This window comes from Pelobates fuscus, chromosome 1 (genome assembly GCF_036172605.1).
Source record: "Pelobates fuscus isolate aPelFus1 chromosome 1, aPelFus1.pri, whole genome shotgun sequence".
Taxonomy (NCBI): domain Eukaryota; kingdom Metazoa; phylum Chordata; class Amphibia; order Anura; family Pelobatidae; genus Pelobates; species Pelobates fuscus.
This window is the reverse complement of record NC_086317.1, coordinates 232,967,910-232,987,801: the sequence shown is the minus strand read 5'-3', so window position 1 is coordinate 232,987,801 and position 19,892 is coordinate 232,967,910. Positions and strand designations below refer to the sequence as shown.

Here is a 19,892-nt window from a genome sequence, read left to right as displayed (position 1 = left end):
GCTAATAATAATAAGTGGGCTACCTAGCTCAGCCTTCCTGCTGGGTATTGCTATAAGGAAGATAAAAGAAAAGAATAAAGGAAAAGGAGAAAAAAAAGGAAGAAAACTAAAGAAAACAGGGGTGGGGGGGAGGGGGCTTGAGGAGGAAGCTGATGCACGGATGAGAAATCATTATGAGCAAACAGAGAAATTGTCTAAATATTACCGAAAGAGGAGACCTTCGTTTGTTCCTTGCGAAAATTGAACCAGATATCAAATATTTAGTCTCACACCATCAGCCTCACGGATTTCATAAATCACTAGTTAAAGTTAATTTCAATTAACTTTTTTGTTTTTTCATTAAACTTTATAAAGTTAAAAACATTATAAACATGCATAAAGTAGAAATAAAAAGATAAATTTAAGTTTTTTTTTATTTTTTTTTATAAACACTCCTTTCTAAAAAATATTCTGCACTTGCACTAAAAAAAAATATCAAAAACTGGTGAGCGGTAAGGAAATATTTCCATTAAGAAAGATGTGTTAGTGGACGGTAGGTATAAAAAGGTTGACTACCCCTGCACTAGATGGGGTACTTGGCTTTTACTTCCAGGTAGTAGGAAGCAGGGAGGGGCGCCCAGTGAACCACAGATAAGAAGTCAAGCTATTAGCAATGGTTATACTAGCAGGGCACTCCTGGCACCATAACAACTAAAGTGTAGTGATTGCGGTGCTTGGAGTGTTCCTTTAACTTCGATAGTGGAAAATACTATCTTACTTTTACAGATACATTTTAATGGCTTTCAATTGCAGTGCAGAAATTAAAAAAACAAACAAAAAAAAACAAACATGTTTTAATATTAAATTCAAGCATTCCATAATAAATTCCAGGAAGCATTTGCTGTTTAGTTGCATTGACAGTGCAATGTGTAAACATGTGCACATACTTCCTTCCACAAAAAGAAACAAAATTGCTTAAGTGAAACACTTATCATCCTTCTAATAATCTTCTGGGTGCCACGCAGACTGTCGCATGAACAGCTTTGGTTTTTAATAGCAAAACATATCCATTAAGAATTCATAATCCTTACAAAGGCGGGTGATTAGGTCTGGCAACTTTACCACAAATAAATTTGAATAAATATAATCAAAAGTTTTAGCTTTGTCTCTGCAACATTAAATATTTGATTTACTAGAGGGTTTTACAGCGGATTTATTTTCTTCTCCTTGAGTGATTCTAATTTTGATTTATTTATGCTTCCTCTGGGAAATGATATTTGGAGTCAGAAGAAGCCTTTAGCAAAATAGCTTTTTCATGCAGCATTTAATTATATAATAAGACATTGATCCTTGCATGGGGTGCAAAAGAACTGCACGTAGGCTGGTTAAAAATGTAGTTTTCCTCAACAGTAATTCACTTTATTGCATCCAAGGGCTGTGTTGTCAACAATATAGTTCATATACTTTAACCATTGTACATTACAATTAATTATATTTCCAATAATAGTAATCATGATGTGATGCATACAAAAAAAAATGAAGTTATACATCAAAAGACACTTAATTCTTCTCTTAAATAATCTACATCTTCTGGAACCTCACAGACAAAGGGGATCATGCTTAAATGTGCTTAACATATATTTTAGGCTACAAAACAGGCACAATTAAAATAAAATAATTAAGAAAATAGTTGATCGTGGAACAAACCATTCTTTGTTTAACGATTTACAGGGAAATTCCACAACATATAACATCTCATGCTACATCCTTAGGTCACTTTGCATACTCAATTTTTGGAATCCAATTAAATGGCTGTTGTGCAATTATTAATTCTTGCTGTGGTGATTTATATATCCCTAGGTTTGATTTCTGGAATGGAATTATGATTTGGGCAAAGCCTGAGAATGCACAACAATTTAAAAAAAAGGTTTCAGGCCTTTATTTTTACTAATGGATACAGGCATTTTGTAGGTAAATAGTTAATAAGCATAAAGTAAATAAAACTTTTGTGCCAAAAGACCACAAAATTCTGTAAAGGTACTGTAAATTGTAGAAGTTCAACTAGAACAAGCAGACGTCAACAACAGAAGTGCTCTACTTGGGCACAGAAGAGTGAGCTAGGTCAAGCCTCCACTATACAGGTCCTACACTATAGCTATATACTTGTATACTTGGATTAGGCAGTTGAGTAGTCAGGGAAAGGTTTCTAGGCAATATATTTAGTCTATGCAGGGGACTTGCAAAAAGAAAATCACTACACCCTCTCACTACACTTCTGTGGAATCAAAGCGTTAAATATCGCTGGGGTACCCCTCACATTCTCCTCATACAGCACCAGAACGTGGAATACAAAGTGTCTGATGCCTCCGAGATAGACGCCATCCTGACCAGACTTGGTCTGCTTCGCACCTCCTCATCTACGACTCCAGCCTGGGATCCAGCCACTATAACCCCATTTTACCAGCAACCAAGAACAAGACCGCTGTGGAAGATACCTGATTGCAGCACCCTCTTTTTGTCTTTGTTTCTGGTTTTTATGCCTTAATTACAAAATTTTACTACCTCTACGAAGAAGGACTTGAGCGTCTTCAGAATATAAGTTTCCACGTTTTATACATTTAGTTATGATTCTTGAGGGTATAATCTACCAAGCTTTTGGGTAACCCCTGAGGCCTTCCTGGGTCAAGTCCAGGAACCACCCGGCTACGCTAGCTCCCCTACTACCACCAACCCCCTCAGCTCCGCACACAATTTCTCACTGTCCTCCAATACGTGGAGCTGTCATCTTGAATCACACTGCATCCCCTATTTTTTTAATTTTCCTTGTTAGGTTTGCTATTTTAGTCAGTGTGGTGCCCTTAAACTAAACCTACTGCTTGTGACAACTATACGAACTGCTTTGACACTGCTTTTTACTCTAATTAAAAATAAAAAAAAAACACAGTCAGTACAGTTAACATTACGGTTGAATGCAAGTCATAACTCTTTGTATTATTTCTCAAAAATTGTATTACATGATATGATCATAATGTACCTGCCTGTGGCAAAAACAAAAAATTATTTAAAAAAAAATAAAAGTACCCAAAGAAAGTCAGATTATGTGGTTACAGACAGAAGAAACAAATGAAGTGGTTGGTAGTCCTAATACTCCAAGTAACAAAAATAGCTAGACAACGTAGACGAGAGTCATGCAAATAGGACTAAAAGGGATTGGACCTCCTGTGTAGATAGACAGGGATAATGCACTTTTACAAACATACATGAACAGTACTGCACGACATCCGGTGATTTTAAAGCTGGCACATTGTAGGTGTTTCTTCTGCATCGTTGTAATGAGAGCTAACAGTGTAACTGTAGAAGATATCAGCAGCTGTATTTTTCATAGTGCTTTTATTCAGTTTTTGATGTTATCAACATTATTTTTGTTAAAATGCATGAAATATTTTGAGAATAAGCTAATTTCTAATGGACAAATCTAGCAGTATTTGTGTTGTTCTCGTAAACTTTCTGTGATAAGCTACAAAATAACCTTAGGTTAAGTCAACTCACAGAGTTCCGGGTTGCCTAAGTCACGTGTGCCGTGACCACAACAGCCAATATCACAAAAAGACTCCTTCCATCAAGACCACTTTAAATCATTGCTCATGGTGGTTGGAGTAACCCTTAAATGACGGTTATAGATTCACGCCAGCTATGCCTTTAAAAAGAAGGTCCTTTCAGGGGGGCCATCCTGGTATCACAATAGCTGAGTTGCCATCTAACAATGCATGGCAAGTCTTTTTCACATCAAAGCATGTAACAATTTCCATTTCAGAGATCTAACCATGCACATTTATATTTCATGAAACCAGTGGTAATCCAAGCAGTGATTCTACTGCAGGGATACAATTTTGATTCCCAGCAAGTCATACACAACCTCATCAACTATATTCCTGGTTAACAGTTCACTGTTCAAATGCACCAACAGTGAACACAGATAATTCATTACAGCAAGTTAGCACATTGGTCTTCTGCACTAAATAACATTTAAATGAAAAGTAAATTCTGGGACTGTATATACATTTTTCACATTTTGCCATTCTTTTGAATTGAATTTTACTTTATTTTTTTCATATTTTTCCAAAATTTTTCTGCCAAATTGATAACCATTGTAGATTACACATTGGGCTCTCATCCATTTAGTGTGTATTTACACCATTACTACTGACACAGTGTCAGATCTGATTGGGGTCACTTTTTAAACTTGTGGTGTTTAGTTATATCACCTAGGTGTTACTTGGTTGAGATTATATATAAAATACAATAAGATATTTGCTATACATCATACATTGTCATAATTGTATATTCCATATTGATTTAAAGAAATACTTTTCTGAAAATTGGCATTTAAATACTTTTTGCTTGAAAAACCACATATTCTAATGTAGTGTGGCAGTTCTGCAGGGGTTACAGCTTCAAGTATGTCCCTGATTTTCACATTCTGACTTCTGTGCCGGTCTTCCATGGCATCCGGGCGGTGAGTAAAGAAGGTTTGGGTTCTATTTAGCTCTGCTTGCGATGTTTGGCATCGCACAGTGAGGCGCCTTGTGTCCTCCTCCACTACCTTAACTTGTCCCCGACAGTGTGCATCTCTTCCCGTACTATAGCGAGGTCAGCTGTACACATCTTGCGTATATTTCGCAGGAGGGCTTTGATATCCCATTTGGTGGATGGCATCTCATTGTCCTTGTCGGATGAGGTATGGTGTAGGCCCCTGGGGCCCGGGAATTCATCCTGTTCATCCATGGCCTGCTTCTCGAAGGATGCCGAGACCATTTTATCTTGGGCTGCCCATTATCGCCTCTCTCTTTAACTTAGCGTTAGACTCCCTTATCAGATATATTCACTCTTCAGAGGATATCAAGAGAATCCAAACGTGCCCCCACCCTATCAAACTTACAGGTTTACAATCTTACAGACAATCTCTTTAACTTGAAGATCCATCAATGTATTTCCGAAATGCAATTGGCCTTATTGATGGATATGACCCAGTTACAGGATTTCAAACAAATTGGTCCAAGTTGACTGCTTTAAGACTCGGTGCAGGCCCAGCAACACACCTAAAATAACCTACCACTCTAGCATGGAAAACTTAAAATATTAAAAATGTAGGAGTTCTTATGCCAAAACTATTTTCCGGCTTGTATGGCACTATTTTATCACACCTTAGTTCAGAAGCTTTGAACCATTCTACAGACCTCCCATTCACACAACCAACTACTTCAATCATATTCTATAAGCTCTCTGTACCTTCAAATTCGACCCAGCCTAGACCACACAGCCTCATAATTAGACTTATCTAGGTGAATAACATGTTTTCCGAAAGTAACTCACAAAAATATCTAACAACGACAGACAACTTAAACGTCTCCCATTAGCCTCATACCAGGAAACGCATTCTAAAGATTGTACGCCATGCGTATTACTCCCCACACAAACAATGTCTGCTAAAATAAAAATATTTGGCTGACTGTTTAATGTGCCAGCAAGTGGAGCTGACCTTTATCTTGCTTTTGGAGTTGTGTGCAAATCTAAACATTCTGGAGACAAGTCACATTATATATAGCTGGAGTTACTGGCATATCTTTTCACATTTCACCAGCTTTGGCGGTGTTGGGGGTGGAGGATTTAAGTCAGGTTTCTAAACTGGCCCATATCATTTTGGCACAGCAAGAAAGAGCATTTTACAACATTGGCTCGATCGCTCCCCCCAACGATACCCTTACTAAAACCAAAAATATCTTTCCTCTTTCATATTGACTGGGTGGAGAACTCACTCAACAAAAGCTCCAAAATGCAATATAATAGCGTTCCTACACTGAGTGAACCAGTTCTCTATCCCCCCTCCCTAAAAGTGCATCTAGCAAATTATATTGAGAGAATAGACTTCACTCAAAAGTGCTAATCAGCACAAAATGGAAAAAAAGAGATTTCGAAGTTCTTATGATTTATATGTTGTTGCAATCTTTAGCATCTTTTATATTTTCTTTTCTTTATGTTTTACTTAAACCATATGGAAAAGTTCATGCAAAATATGCCAACTACTAAGCATTTTTATATTGCTTTTAGAATTGTTGCATATGAAAACTTGCTTATTACTCTTCATTGCTCCGTGACAATAAAAGTGTTTAAAACTAAATGTAAAGTAAATTGAATAAACCCTACACAGCTTCGTGACCAGCATTCCCCGAAATGAACCATAAAATAGTTGAAAGAACCAGCCATAGAATAGAGTGTCTCACTTCGTGAAGGAAATATAAGTATATCCCTAACAAAATAATAAAAAGTTAGTTATCCCAGCACCAATGTAAGACAAACATGCATTAAAGGAGAACTGCAAGTCTTTCTGTTTAGATTTTTTTAGCAGAAGTAAATCATTGAGACGTTTTTTCACAAACTGTTGTTCCACTGTTTTCCTGCAGAGAGTTGTGGCCAGAAACTTGCTAAAGGGCTATGAACAGTTCGACCTCAGTATAAACGCAAGGCTCTGTAGAGGGGATTACATTTATATCATTTCCTAATGCTTAGAGTTAATATTCCCAAAACAGTTTAAATGAAAGATTTCCTCTAAGTATTAAATATGAGGTTAAGTCTTTCCATTTTATGGCCCGACTGTACTTGTGTGTTCAGTAAGTGTCAGCAGCATGATTTTCCTATGTGTGCCACTTAGGGCCCTTGCACAATCCCACTATTGTATATGTGCAGTGTGGCCATTTAGATGATATGTTTATGATGTCAAAAGCAACATTTATAACCGTTCTTCTTGTATGTCTCTATCCCTTAAGAGAAATAAATTACAGATGTGAGCAAACATGTATACAACTGTGGCACTGAAACAAATTTCACGCTGTTGGCCAAGTGGAGTTCAGAAAGAAAGGAATCTGAATTAGGGGCCAAAATATGAATGAGTGATGGGAAGAAATCTGGGATGCACTTCAGGCAAACTTGAGTAACACAGGAAGCATCATAGTCTGGGCAGAAAACCTCCTACACAAATGGCTTCTGGCTTCACTTCAATCAGAAATGTGAAACAATTCTCTGATTAGCACATACTGGGACCATTCTATATGTTTCGCCTACTGTTTGGTTACTGAGCGAACGCATGTCTGAAACAGCCCACTGCAGTCGGACTATGGCATCTCTTTAGGTAGATAAGGGACGTTTTACTCAATAAAAGTATCTGTTCTTAAATCAGTTTAAAAAGGAGTCAAAATATATTTCTAATATACTAAAGTTTTGAAAAAAAGAGACCAAATGGAAATCCATTGAAATCACCAGCAAGCAGCAATAGAATATACACCAACGTACAGGAGCTGCATATTGTTCCTGCAAGAATACAATTGCAATGTTTTAAGTTCTGTTACTGAAAGGTTTTGAATATATTGAATTTTACGTTTAATGTTCAGGCACTTGTGAATTTCTTCAATGCATTTACTTTCCAACGCCTTCATACGAAAATTATCTTTGATTTGCCAATGGTTTTCAAACAAAGCATGGAAAGCTAGCACACAAAATTAGGTAAAAATATTTGGGGTCAAATTTCTTAAGGCAAAACATTTACTGTTCTGAGTAAACATTGTATTGGTTTCCATGGTGATTACATTTTGTATTGGTTTCCATGGTGATTAGTTCTTTGCCCCAGAGTGCGACCTGTATTTGCTTTGTGACCCCTTGTGTATAGTATGCAGGTTTTTTTATTTTTTTTTTATTTGTTAACGATGTAGAAGAACAAATACAGTTTTGTAACATACAGTGGTTGTAAAAAAAACAAAAAAACATACAAATAATGCATACTCCCAAAATGGTAACAGAATGCATATCTGTGCAGGATCCTATACAATGCACTAGACTGAAACAAATGATGTTATTTTCAGCACAGCTATCTACAATACAGGAATACTGACCAGTGCTGTGGCTAAGAAATGTGTTTCTTTGCAGTGTGAATGATAGCTATGGAGCAGTGCTGAAGGTATGTAAAGTCACTAGCAATAATTATTTTCAATTGCAAAAACAAAAACTTATAATGTAGCATTGGTAGTATAAGGGCTAAGCAGTATCGGATTATTATTTTTAGCATCAATGGATATTGAAAAGCAGAGTTTACTAATGTGGTAAAGGCCACTGACAAAGTCAGTCAGCCTAAGAAGACAAGGATTCCTGGGGGAGGGGGTGTGTTGTTGTTTTTTTTTGTTTTTTTTACAATAATGGATTATCAGGTCAGTTGTAATCAAATGTTATTTTATATTTTACATGTAAGATATGTATGACTTTTTTATTGCAGGCATTAGGTGATCAGAGGATTGGGCAATTCTTATTGTATGGGTGGAAGCACAGGTCTGGGTCTGAAAACTGGGTCTGGGAAACGCATTAGACAGATAGGAAAACATGTTACCAGGATTGGAGATAACTTTTACACTGCTGAAATGTTTTACCGTGGGTTTTACCTTATTTTCAGCATAAGCAAGCCAGCGGCATCCAAGGGCAATAGGATTCATGTTTGGCCCAGGACAGGGATAGCAGCCTGAAGAAAAAAAAAATATCAACAGTAAGACACAGTATTTGACTCCAACAAGCCAAACAAACAAAAACTCTAAACAAAGATCTCAACTTCTAAACATTCATCAAGAAATGCTTATATTTCTCATAGTTCTACAAGATAAGAGTAAGACATTGCAGTAACAGTTAATTAAGCTTGAAAAGCATTTTCTTGTTCATTGTTTTTCTATTTGTGGTGTTTTTCTTAATATATAAACTCAGTTTTGTTTGGGAATGTTTTGAAACACGTAGGGCACGTCTTTCAAATCCCAGCAAAATGTTAGCACTCTGAAATTAAATCAAGCCTTGAATCCTAAATATTTGTTTTCCCTAAGCTATAAATCCACCATATTTACTTTTACCCTTCAGGATTAATTTAGCATATCATTGGTGGGGTAAAGTGGCTTTGGGAATCTGCTTGCGTTCTATCTTTCTAATTTTGGCTGCAATGCAGTGCACCGGGTCACCAAATAATCTGATGCTCCCATGACAAGTTATCTAGACACCCAAGGGAGTTTATTCACTAAACAGTGATTTGTCACAGCTAAACAAACCTTGAAACTGCAGCCCAGCTCGGTGTAACTTTTCCACTTTTTGTCCAGTAACTACAAGTTGTGTCTTGTTTAAAGTGGAAATGTAAATTTCAATACTTATTTAAAAACTCAATAGGTAACTAAACGTTCTATGATGCTAATTCTTTGAAAGAAACCAAACAAAAAACAAAAGTAAATCAAGACACAGCAGAACATATACTGGGTATTTAACTAAAGTCAGAATAAAAAAGTAAATTTACAATTTTAGATCTAGCTGAACTGGAAAGATTCTCTAACTCGCTTCCAGCTTAGTAACTTTGACCTTCAATTTAAAATTCACGTTGAATTCTCATTTTAGTGAATAACCCTGAAAATGTTAATTACTTTGACCTTCGTAATGCACCATGAAGTATATGGAAAGAAGGCATATGATCACAGTTTGGAAACAAATGCTGACGCATGAGGAAGATGATGTCAGAACCCAGTAGTGCTGCACAGTAAGCTTGATACCTTCACGTTGCTCCTCACTCTAGTAGCTTCAAGACACTATAGAAAAATGCCCAGTTTAATTGAATTATGTCACATGTCTATGTACACATAATGCAAAACAACTCTAGTCAAAGTTGCATATTAATAGTGGGTCTTAACTTAAAGGGATCCTACAGTGCCGAGAAAACAAACCCGTTTTCCTGGCATTATAGAGTTAATATCAGGGAGACAGCCACTAGAGTTTGGATTAACCCTGCAATGATATTCAGCTGCAGGGTTAAAACTAGGGGTACCTGGCACCCAGACCAATTTATTGAGTTGAAGTGGTCTGGGTGCCTATAGTGCTCCTTTATTCTATACACAAAAACTGCTTAATTGAGCTAAAGTTGTTTTGGTGCCTATAGAATCCCTTTAAATTCTAATAAGAGGTATTTTTTCTTGATGGTTGTGGGGTATGCTTGAAGACACATCCCCTCTTTTAAGTCACATTCTCTGATTACGTCCAAGCACAACAATTGTCGTCATTACACATTGTTGGAGCATATACTCTATGTTGATGATATACATTGATACTGTTTTTGGCTAACACAATACAATGTTTACATTTTTCATTTTATGAAGTGACACATTTTTAACAAGGCAATTAAACATTAGTCTATGAGCAAGCCCATGACTTAGCATGAAATGCAACATGCTTCGCTACCTTTGCTTTTAAGTTCTCTGCTTTAATGAATTCACTCTGGTTTTTATAAGTTTATATTTTTGGTTAACTTTTGTTTTATGTACCATATTCTATTGTTAAAATGTACTTGATTCTGTATGGAAGTTTGAGTTAGTTCTTATCTGTTGATTCTTACTTTACTGCAGCTATGCTGTGTTTTTTGCTAATAAGTTGGATGGCATCTCATTGTGTAAGCACAAGTAGATCTATCTATATGTGTTGTGTTATCTTCCCTAGGACTTTTGCCAGCAGTTAAAAACTAAAAGGTGATATTGCAAGGAGTAAAGTATACAGAAGTTGATATATATATATATATATATATATATATATATATATATATATATACTTACACTGGACAAAATTATAGATGCAACACTTTTGTTTTTGCCCCCATTTTCATGTGCTGAACTCAAAGATCTAAGATTTTTTCTATGTACACAAAAGGCCTATTTCTCTCAAATATTGTTCATAAATCTGTCTAAATCTGCGTTAGTGAGCACTTCTCCTTTGCCGAGATAATCCATCCACCTCACAGATGTGGCATATCAAGATGCTGATTAGACAGCATGATTATTGCAATGGTGTGCAAAAAAAATCAAAAAAATCCCCTAACTCAGAAATAGGCCTTTTGTGTGACCACTGAATTAGGGGATTTTTTGATTTTTTGTATTGCAGTGAAATGCTCATTAGGATACTTTCCAAGTTGCAATATGAGTTTTTATATTAAAGGATCACTTTAGGGTCAGTAACACAAACATGTATTCCTGACCCTATAGTGTTAAAACCACCACCTAGCCCCCCCCCCTGCATCCCTCATGCCTCCATAAATATAGCAAAATCTTACTGTATTCAAGCCAGAAGCAGTAGATCTGCATGCTGTTTGCCTCACAAAAAAAACAAGCAGTCTGCTGACATCATCAGAAGTGGTAGGCTGATCCAATCCCAGCGCTCCCCCATAGGATTGATTGAGACTGACAAAGAGGCAGATCAGGGGCAGAGCCAGCATGATTCAAACACAGCCCAGGCCAATCAGCATATCCTCATAGAGATGAATTGAATCAATGAATCTCTATGAGGAAAGTTCAGTGTCTGCATGCAGAGGGTGGAAACAATGAATGTTTGGATGCATTTTAGGCAGCCATGACCCAGAAAGGATCTCTAACAACCATCTGAGGAGTGGCCAATGAAGTTATCACTAGGATGTAATGTAAACACTGCATTTTCTCTGAAAATACAGTGTTTACAGCAAAAAGCCTGAAGGTACTGATTTTACTCACCAGAACAAATTCAATAAGCTGTAGTTGGTCTGGTGACTATAGTGTCCCTTTAATAGGCTGCATTGGGTTGATTTCTGTTGATATGTATGTCACAGAAGCCAAGTTTCATTTTACACCTTGAAGTTATTAAATGCACAATGCATTTCTGAAAGTTGTAAAAAGCATCTAGTCTGGTGAATTCCATTAAGAAAAATAAAATCCAACAATATCTAAATGTACTACGAAGCATGTGATTCAAAATTCACAACACTTCCACAGCAACATCACAATTAAGAGTCAGCATAACAGGGCTAAGCATAACGCAAAACAGGCTAGTTGGCTCATACTGGACCATGAATTCTCTATCAACAGGACTTGGTTACAGTTTAACTTGTGAATTCAGTGAACTTCCAAAAGAAATATCCACTGTAAGCAGAAAGTCTCACGTTTACTTAAAATTCTGCAGACATGTATGGGAAATACACTTTGACAGATAATGTTACAAGGGGCCAAGGGTCCAGCGTAAGCTGCACTAAATTCAACAGAGGTCAATTGAGCTTCCATAAGGCACATTCTTAGGATATTAATAACCAGCCTGGGCAAACACATGCAGTCTGGCTCCAAAAATCTCACTTCAGGTTTCTATGTTGCCATATACATGCACAACAGAAGTGGTTCACAATGTGGATTATTAATCGTCAGATCAAGTTTGTTCAACCTTTGCTGCACAACTGCTCAGCAGACAGAAAATACAACAAGTATTGTATTGAGACATGATTTATAGAAATAAACAGTGTAACTTTGTGTAGATGCCATTGAGCATGTTGGCTTGATTAATTAAACACAAAATGTAAAAATAATTATTTAGAAGTGGCAACATATTCGGCAAATCTTTACAATTAAACTACCATATAAAAGTATTTGCCATGACAACTGAATATATATATATATATATATATATATATAAATCAGTTTTTAGAAGATGCACCGACCACTACTGAATGACTTAACATACCTCTTCTAATGAAATCCCAGGGTAACGAAATTATGTACTTTTAGACATTTATTTTGCACACACAAACTTTTTTTTTTTATTGTCACACATCTCAATGGTTAGTTTCATTTTTTTATATCACTCTAATTAAAAGGTAAATTAAAATGCAGATTTTCTTAAAAGTATTTTTTTACAGTAACTAACAAAGCTTGGTAAGTATATTCTAACCAATTTTATTCACCCCCTTGTCTTGCATATAATATATGGAAATAAACTTTTTTATTTTATTTATTTTAAAGGCATGAGCAAGTATATGCATTTTCAGAATTTGTTTCCAGGAAATTAGATAAGGGACTTTTGAGTATAAAAAAAAAAGAAGCAAAAAAACAATAAGCTAATTCTTACAATAATGCACAACCGTCAAAATAGTTTGTAAGATATTCTAAGGCATGAGTGTGAAACAGAATAATAATAATAAAAAGACAAGGAAATGCTCAAGGTAAAAGGACAATAGTGATATATTTACATCTTGCACTTGTTTTGAGAGTTGGGTCACTGTGTTATCTTAGCGAGAGGTCAAATATGCTTAGAATTATTGTTATCGTATACTAAAAATTGACATTGGTCCAGCAAAGGTCAATGCTGCTTAGTAATAGTTAAGAACTGAATCATTCTGCATATATAGCATACTGATTTATGAAACATTTTGCAGCTTTTTCTTTAGTTTACACCATGCTGTCTAGTTGCCCTCTGTTTCTCAGGCAGTGCTGCAGAAGATGGGTGTTGCATTATGAGACAGGACACTGGTGTATTGGTGTATTGGTGGATTTAATAGTAATGTGCACCATCTTGTGGTCACATTGTTATTTACAAGAAATTTGCACATTTTGCACCTACACATTACATATGCATACAATAAACTACACTATAAATAGCTGATAATACATGCATTAGAAAAAGTTACTTTATCTAAATGGTATTTATGTAAAATCTGACAGATAGGTATGCATATTAACCTATCCACACACTATATAAAATACATGAGCAGATCATTTCTCCAAGTTTCATATTGAGCTATTGGTGTGACAGTGTGCAAAAAATAAAAAATGTACTGCACGGTGTGACTGATACTGTTAAATGCAGGGGCCCTAATCTCATAAACATTGGCATGAACCAGCCTGCCCAGATTTATCTGTAGGACTTTGGCTCCTATTAGCAGCTGCTTATGAACTCTGCCCCTCCATATTTAATGATATGCCAGGAGAGGACATAAAATAGAGACATTTCCTGTCAGTCAAGGGACAAGGGCTGAATTAAAGACAGCAGCCACAAAATAGCTTCTGCCCAGAGCTGTAATCTCAGGAATGCCAAAAAATGAATGAATGTCCTAATGCGGCCGTAATATTGAAGGAACCCTAAAGTAACCCCACCCCCATAAAAACTTTTTTTTTTTTAAATCACACAAAATATAGTTAACACTGAAAGGTGCATCAAGTTAAAATAATGTTATCTCATGATGAACATTCCGTGGCATTGTTTTCTAATAACACACACTTGACTTGTGTATTTTTCTAAATGAATCACTCTTAAAAAGACAACACACACAAGCATGCATATAGACTAATTGAAATTAGTGTTGGCAATTCAGTGGATATAGTAATATTCAGACACATTACTGTTATCTTGTATAAACGTAATAATGTTCCTATTCAGAAAGTTTATTATGGCTTATACAGTTCTTTTTCATTTTATCACACTTTACTAAGCAAGATGTGTGTGGTAACATATGTTATGTGTAGCACATCCCAAGTTTAACAGCAGCATTCTAAGTTAGTAAATTGTGCTGACTGTTCTGGTTCTTAATGACTGTTTTTAATTGAAGGCATTAGATAAACACTTGTACTTAGCAGGAATGAAGGGAAAAACAAGCTCATATCCCACGAGAATATTTACTAAACAAATTGAATCCTATTTCTTTGAGCATCAGCCTAGGAATTAGGTTCTATTTAGATGTGTGTGGCATGTAGCAGTCATCCTTCCTTCTCATCCAAACAAATTTAATGCAGTATTGTTACATGTGCCTGAGAGAGAGAGAGAGAGAGAGAGAGAGAGAGAGAGAGAGAGAGAGAGAGAGAGAGAGAGAGAGAGAGAGAGAGAGAGTGTGTGTGTGTGTCAATTTACTATAGGGATGATACACTAAGCAGTGATACAAAATTAGCCAAATCAGCCAAGGTGGAAAAAAAATAATTTTGCAATATTCCCTGATTTACCTAATTTGCTAATTACTAATCCATGTCTGTCAAAATAACAAATCACATTTTCAATACACTGCTTAACAGAAAGTAAAAAAAAAAAAAAAAAACATTTTAAACTGGGCTCACGTGAAAAATGATTAGCAGTGTTACTGACCAGATACACAAATTTAGGGTCTAAGGAACAACTGGCTAACATCTTGTGCTTTCAAGATTTGTGACATGTCACGTGCGTGCGCTCAGAGTGGGGGATCGGTACAATCAGATGCTTCTCTGTAAGAAGCATTTGACTTGGCCATGGAGAAATTAGAAGTGATGTGGTGTGACATCAGCATGTGGAAGAACCTCGCCCAGCGCTGGATTCCAAGTAAATTTATTTATACTTCTTTTACAGGGTTTTTGAATTTAAAAGGGACACTGTAGTCACCAGAACAACTATTGTTTAAAGGGACACTATAGTCACCAGAACAACTACAGCTTATTGAATTTGTTCTGGTGAGTAGAATCAGTACCTTCAGGCTTTTTGCTGTAAACACTGTCTTTTCAGAGAAAATGCAGTGTTTACATTACAGCCTAGTGATAACTTCACTGGCCACTCCTCAGATGGCTGTTAGAGATCCTTCCTGGGTCATGGCTGCCTAAAATGCATCCTGTGATTCAGTATCTCCTCCCTCTGCATGCAGACACTGAACTTTCCTCATAGAGATTCATTGATTCAATTCATCTCTATGAGGAGATGCTGATTGGCCAGGGCTGTGTTTGAATCATGCTACCTCTGCCCCTGATCTGCCTCTTTGTCAGTCTCAGCCAATCCTATGGGGAAGCATTGTGATTGGATCAGGCTACCACTTCTGATAATGTCAGCAGACTGCTTGTTTTTTTTTTAGTGTGCCAGGGTTCATTATCCCACTGCCATCAGTGAACACTATTGCCATGAAGGGGTGTACGTGGTCTGCAACAATCTGTCGGTAGGTGGTACATGTGAAAGTAAAATCCAGGGGAGGGAGGAAATGGACAAAGGACGGGATTATTAAAACTAAATAAACTAATATTTTTCAATGTGGGATGGGCAAGCTTGACACGATGCCTGTAAGGGTAGAAGCCGATTATGTCTGTTGTCAGCGCGCTTTGTACGTCTAAGTCATGTGTGCCGGTATGCAACTACCCCCCAGCACCAATGTGCAGATCACTCTATATGTGCAGCATTTTAAGCAGAAGCCCAGTTGATTTCTCATTTAAAAAAAAAAAAAAAAAACTCGCACAATGCACATTTTTCTTGTAGATCTGTACTTAATATGAAATTTGGTAAGTGCTTACGTGATATTTTGATTAAAATTGTATGTCTTGCATTGTGATGGGAGAACATAAACATTAAAATAAAATAAAAGGTTGTATTAGTCTTAGATGCCCCGATTTGTGTTGGACAATACTAATTAGTTATGCAATATATTTAATGTAAGAAATAACACTATTACAAAAACATTATCTCATCGTGTTTGCTAGATAAGTGCTGCAGAAAGGTGTAGAGTTCTGCAATATACTCTGGCAAATTACAAATAATTATAAATGATGTCAGTGCCTTATAATAAAGTACAATTTGAAATAGTCAAACTGCACAATGTGTTGTAAACAAGATATTTTGTTTCAAAGTCAGATTTTTAAAAACAGGAAAAAGCTGACACCTATTGGCAGCTTTCATTACGTACAAGAACAAATTAATGTCGTTCTCCTGGCTGTGTAAAGGTTATCTTCCAATGGTATTGTATGACACCATAAACATTTTACATCTTATAATTACAGATGTAAAGGGCTAATACTGGACAAGCAATGAACAGAAACACAACATAAAACATAAAAATCATACTTCCAGCAAAGAGGTGTTCTCCAAAATAGAATAGACACTAAACTTCAAACAAAAATTATATATATTTAGTTCCTTAAATAGAATCAAAAGTTATTTTTTCTATGCACCTATGGGGACAAACAGTATGTACCTTTTAAGAGCAAAGCAATTATTTTCCTTTGCCCTTGAAGCGGTCTGTCCGGATTATGTCTATCAGTCTCAGTCAATCATTACATATACTGACAATGAGAATATGCAAGATTTATAGAGACACTATAGGCACATAGACCACATCAGGTCATTGAAGTGGGTGCATATTGCTAGGTCCCTTAAAGGGACACTCCAGGCACCCAGACCACTTCTGCCCATTGGAGTGGTCTGGGTGCCAACTCCCACTACTCGTAACCCTGCAAGTGTAATTATTGCAGTTTTTTATAAACTGCAATAATTACCTTGCAGGATTAACCCCACCTCTAGTGGCTGTCTACAAGACAGCCACTAGAGGGCACTTCCTGGTTTCTAGCACAGGAAACCTGTGCTAGAGCGTCGCTGGACGTCCTCACGCTATGTGAGGACCTCCAGCATCGCTCATTTCCTCATAGGAAAGCACTGAAAAGCATTTTCAATGCTTTCCTATGGGGAGCTCTAAAGCGCATGCGCGGCATTGCGGATCAGTCTCGCCCACCTGCCGACGCAATCACAGGGAGGAGCGGCGCGGAGGAAGAAGCAGTGACGTGGGACATCGTCGCTGCTTCTGGTAAGTTACTGAAGGGGGTTTCACCCCTTCAGCAACCGGGGATTGGGGGGTGGGAGGGAGAGGGGACCTGCAGTGCCAGGAAAACAGATTTTATTTTCCTGGCACTGAAGTTTCCCTTTAACTCTGGAAAGGTAATTCTTGCAGTTTTAAATTAACTGCAAGAAATAAGTTTATGGGTTAACTCCACCTCTAGAAGGAGTTTTGGGTCGTGAGGACATCCAGCATCACCCAAAACCCCATACAAAAGCATTATATAATGCTTTCCAATGGGATTGTTCTAATGCAAGCTTAGGTGCATTAGCTCTTCCCTGCTGGCGGATTTTGGTGGGGGAGGAGTGAAGGCGGACCCTGAGCCAGAGCCAAAGGACATCGGTGCTGGACTCCGGTGACAGGGGGAGTTTTATTTTGCTTTTTTTAGTGCATGAGGTAACAAAACAGCTTATTTTGCCACAAAAGCATACGTAAGCACAGTGATATTATAGGAGTTCGCAGACATGGCATTGAAATAGTGCACATTTTTTATAGTATATAAACAAGTGAATTCATGCATGTCTAGATTGGTATAGAGAATGAAATTATCAAGATACACATGCTGTTATATTTCTACAATATAGTAGTCAAGCTAATTCTAGTTGAAACAAGCCTAGATTATCCACCAGGCTTAAACCATTTCTGCATTAACAATATTATGCTTTTTATATTATTATATAATGTAGTTTCATCCAGAGTTAAATCGACGTGTCAGTTACAAGTGATTGCTTACGAATTACAGCTTCAGATTTACATACTGACATTGTTGTAAGAATATAGGGTCACATGTGTATTGGAGTAATTTACTCCCAGGCAGAGTGAAGCATTTTGGGATATCAGTGTCAGTAGGCAGGAAAAAAAAAAGTAGATTAACTTAAATTAAGTGTAGCGTTATCGGTGAAGGTGTATTCTGTTCCATTAAAGTGAGTGAAGTATGCAGGCATATATTACAGATAGGCTTTGTTTGTGCTATGTTAAAGGTGGAACGAAAAAATAGTGCTATCATTTTAGTAAGATGAGGCTAGCCTAGGTGTGCATTGTGTGATGTCGGTAGGAGTTAAATTGCGTAATGTGAAGTAATGCATAGGTAGTCAAGGAAACAGGCAATTGTCACCAGGAGCGAGTTTTGGCTGTGAGGCCTGTGGAATGTCCAGAGAGGTTCAGCTGATACCCATCGGATTCTGGATACTGTCCAGGTATGAGTAATGGGTCATCCAGCCTAGTGAGGTAAGCCCCTGTAAGCGAGTACCTTAATTGCATATCAGATGGTGGGGGGCCATTCAGTTCTTCTTTATGTATTGCAGTCTGGCTGGGGGTTCTCCTGCCTGATTTGTGGGTGCTTGGTTCTCTTAGTAGGTATTTTATAGTCCTGGTTGGGGAATCCCTCTGCTTGGTGGGACGCGGGCTGCTGCTTTTCCCGTGTGGTTGATCTGCTGCTGCCGCCCTGTTAGTCCTCGGGCTTCGCCGCCCTCTTGGTCGGTTAAGGTAGGCTGTGCCCCTCCGGGGCCTGTGCTGGGTCATGGCGAGCAGGCGAGGTAACTTTTGGCGTTTGCTCGCAGATTGCCCCTGGACCTTGATGGTCTTTTTCAGGCATCATTTGCTCTTAGTGGGGTTCCATGCTCCTTTTTTGGGGCGGCCCGTCTCCGGTGCCTGCTCGTCTTGGGAGAGGGGTCTGGGGGGATAATTGTGTCCCAGTCTCTGACTTCCCTTGTCAGGTCCTGTGTTGTGCTGTCGAGTGATGTCTCCAGTACCGGTGGCCACATGAGCACCTCCAGCTTCTTCCAGAAAGCGCTTAGCATGCCACTGAGTCGGAGCTCCGTTTTCTCTCTGGCTCTGCATCTGGCTGTGGTGTGTAGGCCACCCGCCATTTTGCAGGCTTCTTTAGTGTCTACCTGACTTCGTGGTTGCGTTGCTTAAGTACAACTTGTCAGGGGGATTGTGGGGAGGTTTAGAGTCTAGTTTCTGAACTTTCTTGGCGGCAGGAGAGCGGCCGTCTCTCCCGTGCTTGCCATGCTGGTAAGTCTTGCCAGGGTGTCGGGTGCGTACCGATTGGAAAGTCGTTTGGTGGGTATCTACTTGTGCGCCCCGGTGTCCCCTTGCGTTAAGTGGCCTTTGTGTCGCCTTTTTATTAGTTTATTTTCGCTTTATCTGTCTTCTTTTACCGGAGCCGTTGAGGCAAGCGTCCTCTTAGCTCTGCAGTCAGGCCCCGCCCCCGACAGGAGTTTTTAACCCCTTCTGCACCAAAGGGGGCACTAGAGGGAGCTAGAGTGCAAGGAAAACAACTATTTTCCTGGCACTGTAGTTTCCCTTTAATTTACATTATCAGTTTAGACATGGAAAGGGGAGAGCCATGTAGGAAAAGTCGTAATTGAATTTCAATGACTTGACTGTAAATGAATGGCATCTCATAAGCAATCAAACAACCTATTTCTCTAAAATAAATACAAAATAAGGTAAGTTTACA

General features: G+C 37.8%; 1 protein-coding gene across 4 annotated transcripts in view; it reads right to left on the bottom strand.

Moving 5' to 3' along the window:
• BCAS3 (BCAS3 microtubule associated cell migration factor) overlaps positions 1-19,892 on the bottom strand; it is a 1,245,307-nt gene that overhangs the window by 990,038 nt on the left and 235,377 nt on the right. For all 4 annotated transcript variants that reach the window (XM_063455132.1, XM_063455142.1, XM_063455152.1 and 1 more), the window contains exon 10: positions 8,463-8,539. In XM_063455132.1, the coding sequence (XP_063311202.1) occupies positions 8,463-8,539 (77 nt within the window). The remainder of the gene's footprint in view (positions 1-8,462; positions 8,540-19,892) is intronic.